Source organism: Penaeus vannamei, chromosome 14 (assembly GCF_042767895.1).
Source record: "Penaeus vannamei isolate JL-2024 chromosome 14, ASM4276789v1, whole genome shotgun sequence".
NCBI lineage: Eukaryota > Metazoa > Arthropoda > Malacostraca > Decapoda > Penaeidae > Penaeus > Penaeus vannamei.
Window position 1 is genome coordinate 37,596,015 of NC_091562.1, and position 5,000 is coordinate 37,601,014.

Here is a 5,000-nt window from a genome sequence, read left to right on the forward strand (position 1 = left end):
TTCTCCTGCCTCTCGTTCTCCCTCTGCGTTCTGCATCTCATCTCCATGGACTTTCTCGTCTCCAGAAAGGCCTTGCGCTGAGTCCTGTCCGTGAGGTACTTGGTGTACATGCCGGCGAAGTTGATGGCGAAGTACAGCGTGAGGTTCGCCATGATGCACTGGCTGACGCAGTTGCTGTTGTTTGTTTCAATCTGGGAAGGGAGAGAGAAGGGGGGTGAGAGAAGTATAGCCATGGGGTAGTTTTTTGTTACAGTTGTGGTGTGATTTTGTTTATATCTGGGAAGGTAGAATGGCCATGAAAGGAGTATGGTGAGGGGATGGGGTAGTTCTTGTACCGTTGTGGTGAGATTTTGTTTATATCTGGAAAGGTAGAATGGTGGCGAAAGAAGTATGGTGAAGAAATGGGGTAATTCCTTCATCTTCCACCTTTATCTTCTTGTGGTGTGGTTTTGTTTATATTTGGAAAGGTAGAATGGCCATGAAAGGAGCATGGTGAGGGAATGGGGTAATTGTTGTACAGATGTAGGGATATTTTGCGTGTATTTGGAAAAGAGAGAGATAATGATGAAAATGGAATAATTTGAAAGAATGGGGAATCATATATTAAATGGAGTATATTAGCCGGTGTACTTGCAATGAAGTCTTATTTGTATCCGGAGAAGGAGAAAGAATAATGAAAAAAAATGAGTATGGTGAAGCAAAAACGATTTTGATATCAGAGAGGACACTTTAGGCATTTCGGTTATAATGAGGCCTTGCTTGTATCTGCAAAGGAAAAAAAAGTGGAAAGTTAACTGTGGTGTGGAAATGAGGTTGTTAATATAAGATGAAGTACAAAGCTGACATAAAAAAATAGAAAATATAAAACAAAATATATACATATCTAGAAAATTTTTCGAAGTTATGGGATATAGTTTTTGTAATTCTTATGTAGGGATTTTTAAAAACTGGTCTGGAAAAGTCAGAAATTCTAATCATATTACGAGGGACGCAATCGATTGAAAATGTGTGATTTGATTTACGTCACTTTGTTCCGAAATATCAGTCCAAATTTAATCATCCGATACCGAACTTTAATCCGGATATCTATTTCATATAATTCCATTCTACATCGTCGACGATAACAACAACGAAAACAAAACACACACAAACAACATTCCGAAAATGAAAACGAAAAAAAGAGAATCAATTACAGTTCAACCACAACTAGGTACCCCCACCCCCCTTCACCCCCTCCCCCTGACCCAACCCCGCAAAAAAAATGAATTCCATAAAAAGTTTGATATGAAATGTTACGACCCAATCTCGTCTGTGGCTCAGGTATCGCGGCTAGGTCAAGGGGTCAAGCGGGCAAGACGGGTCATTGCCCTCGTCATCCCCCCTGCGATATGAGACCTTTAATAAAGTAATTATTTCCTGTTTATTTATTCATTAGACTTCGAGGCCTTCCGCATAGGATCGTTCGTCTTTCTTGTGGTAAGTCGATTTTCTTTCATGTTCATGTTTTTTTCTGCTTCTTCGTCTTGTTATTTTTTCTCTTTCTTTCTTTCTTTAGTTCTTTTTGTTTGTGTTTTTTTTTATTAGAGACGTCGTTTTCATTTCTTTTCGTCTAACTTTTCTTTCTTTCTCTCTTTTATCCTCGCTTTCTTTTTTTTCGTATTCTCTTCTTTCCGATGGGAATCCTGGCTTCTCATTTCCCCGTTTTCTATTTCAGTTCACTTTTCTTTCATATGCCGACTTTATATCTCTTTTTATGCGCCAAGTCTTTGATTTTTCCTTCATTTTAGTTACCCCTTTATCTTCTTCTATGCCATTTCCTCCTGACTTTCTTTACTTTATTTCCTTATTTTTATCTCTAGTTCTCGGTTTATTTTGCTTCTCTTCGTTCTATTATTCTCTCTCTACTCTCCTCTTCTCTCCGTCTCTTCCCCCCCCCCTCTCTCTCTCTCTCTCTCTCTCTCTCTCTCTCTCTCTCTCTCTCTCTCTCTCTCTCCCTCTCTCTCTCCCTCTCTCTCTCTCTCTTTCATAGTTCATTTTCCTCTCCCTTCTTTGTTCTCCCCTTTGCCTATCTTGATTTAAATTTTCTCTCCCTCTATTTCACCTTTATCGTCAGGTTTCTCCATTCCGAGTCCATTTCTTCCGTTAGATCTTTCTCTCGCCCTATTTCCCTTCCCTTCATTTTTTCTTATTCGTCTTCTGTGCTTTTTCTCTCTCTCCCCCCTTCTCGTCTTCTCATTTTCTTCTTTTTCTATCTTCTTCTAATCCCCCCTTCTCCTCCATCTTTTTTCTTCCCCTCCTTCTTCTCTTTTTATTTTTCTCCTTCCTCTTTTTTCCTCTCATTGCACCTCTTCTTTTTCCTCACCGTCGCATCATCATCACCTTCACCTTTAATATGAATTATCTCTCTCTCTCTCTCTCTCTCTCTCTCTCTCTCTCTCTCTCTCTCTCTCTCTCTCTCTATATATATATATATATATATATATATATATATATATATATATATATATATATATATATATACAGTATGTGTGTGTGTGTGTGTGTGTGTGTGTGTGTGTGTGTGTGTGTGTGTGTGTGTGTGTGTGTGTGTGTGTGTGTGTGTGTGTGTGTGTGTGTGTGCGTGCATGTGTGTCCCTCCACCCTTTCTCCGCCCCCCCCCCCCCCAATCCCATCCTTACAAAACGTTGCTCCCACGACCATCTGCGACAGAGGGCAGCGTGATGTAGTTCCCAGTGCAGTAAGGTTCAGTATTACAAACGTTACTTTGTGTAGCATCTGTGACATATAGGTCAATATCCACCGTCCAGTGCTTTCTATTACAATGTACCAGCTTCATCGTTTTGCGTGTGTGGGGAGGGGGGGGAGGGGTGATGTGGTGTATGTGCGTGCGTGTGTAATAGTAAGTGTTCGTGTGCGTTCATGTATGCACGTGTACTTTCGTTTTTTCTCTCTCAAACACACACACACACACACACACACACACACATACACACACACACACACACACACACACACACACACACACACACAAATAAACACATTCACAAAAACCCAAACAAACACATTCCCACACACAACCCCCTCCCACTCCCTCCCTCCTCCGTAAACATCCCTTCAAATGCACATCAAAAGCATTAAACCGCCGCCGCATTTGACGGTAATGACGCCGATTTTCTCGCCCAGATTCATTACGGAAAGGAAAATTATATGATAATGGATGATGTGTCACGCCCGCAAACAATCGGTCCAAACATTTTTCCAATTTCTATTACACCAATATCTCTCATCAAATCGTAAAGAACCCGCTTGATTGAATGCATTTTCAAGAGGAAAAAATCAAGCGAGAAAGGGAGAGAAGAGGGAGTGAGGGAGTAAGGGACGGAGGGAGAAAGGGAGAGGGAGAGAAAGGGAAGAGGGATAGATAGGGAGGGAGGGATAGATAGGGAGAGAGAGAGAGAGAGAGAGAGAGAGAGAGAGAGAGAGAGGAGAGAGAGAGAGAGAGAGAGAGAGAGAGAGAGAGAGAGAGAGAGAGACCGACAGACAGGGAGAAAGAAAGTGAAAGAAAAAGAGAGAGAGAGACCGATAGATAGACTGACAGGGAGAAAGAGTGAAAGAGAAAGAGAGAGAGGAGAGGGAGAGACAGATAGAAAAAGCAAACAAACAAACAAACAACCCTAACCTTACCTACCCTATGCGACCGAACCGTAACGACCATTCCACTAACAAGCACACCGGCGCAGTTCGTTATCAACGCACACACGCATAGCGGTTCCAGATGCTCCGCTTAACTGCCCTTCTAACGATTAACGAGCAGTTGAACTCTATAACGAGGGTAGTGTTTCGTTCTAAAAGAGTTCCCTGTTGGAATCAATATGGGAAATGAAAATCGGTGTGTGAACTGGCCTGACGGATTAAATGCCAATTATTTCAAATGTCAGTGTTTATCTTTCAAAACACGCACGCATTTACAAATTGAATTAATATGTGCGGGCATGAATTTGTCTACAGTATAATGCATATTCTTCCGGGTCACATTAGTAGCCAATTCTGCAATAACTGTGCAATTTATGTACGAAATTAAACATAAACTGTTTATTTTTTTCTTATCGCATGTGACACGGACGTCCTGTTATGCCTGGAAAAAGCTGTTTCCAGGAAGCTATGTCCACGCGCAAATGCCTATTCTTGGCCTTCGTTACTGGCGGTGTGGGTTGTGTGTAGGAAAAATGAATACGAAAGAATTAAATTGAAACGAAAACATAATATTACTTGTTACCGTTATTAAACAAATTACAAACTTCCTGCTCAGCGAAAAGTCTGCCATCATCTAGATACAGCAGAGCAAATGAGATTAAAAAAAGAAACCAAAAATAGCATCTGCAGAAAAAGGGTTAAGTTCCTTGCAGAGAAAGAAGTCAAGGGCCCTCGACACCCCGCCCACCAAGTGTTTGTGTGGGCCGGGCCGACACGCCGGGGGAGTCGCCACGTGAATAAGGAAGCCCAAAGCATGGATTCTGGTCTACGGGCTCTTTAAATTATGTCATTATCTCCTTGTTTCTCATCAGATAATACTTATCTATTATATCTAGTTAGTTGTTCTGTTCGATTGTAGCTTTCTTTCCGCCATCGATAAGGGGTCTGAAATTCACCAATTTTAGGTTAGGTTAAGGTTAGGTTTGGGTAGGCTATATTAGGGTAGGCCAAGTTAAGTAAAGTTAGGTTTACAATCTTCGAGTAGATTATCGAATACCGTGTTCATAATGCCTAAGCGTAAAAAGAAAAAAAAAAAAAAAAAAAAAAAAAAAAATCTTGAAAATTAAAAATTCTTGAAAAAGCAAAGAAGACACCCGCCTCCCAGGCCTCCCCAACCCCCCCCCAACCCCACCCCCAACTCCTCTCGCGGGTTCAAGAGCGAAAACATTTATCTACAACAGGGTCCAGATGAAAAGAAAAGTGAAATACGCCCAAAAGGACCTCGGGTACGTAGCTAGCAGTTTCTG

The 5,000-nt window shown here is 41.4% G+C and overlaps 1 protein-coding gene across 1 annotated transcript in view; it reads right to left on the reverse strand.

The window, feature by feature from the left end:
- LOC113803537 (adenylate cyclase type 8-like) overlaps positions 1–5,000 on the reverse strand; it is a gene marked incomplete in the record, with an annotated part of 337,324 nt that overhangs the window by 54,435 nt on the left and 277,889 nt on the right. Inside the window, 1 exon segment of the mRNA XM_070129915.1 lies at positions 1–191. This exon segment is cut by the window's left edge and continues 14 nt beyond it. Coding sequence (XP_069986016.1) covers positions 1–191 — 191 coding nt within the window.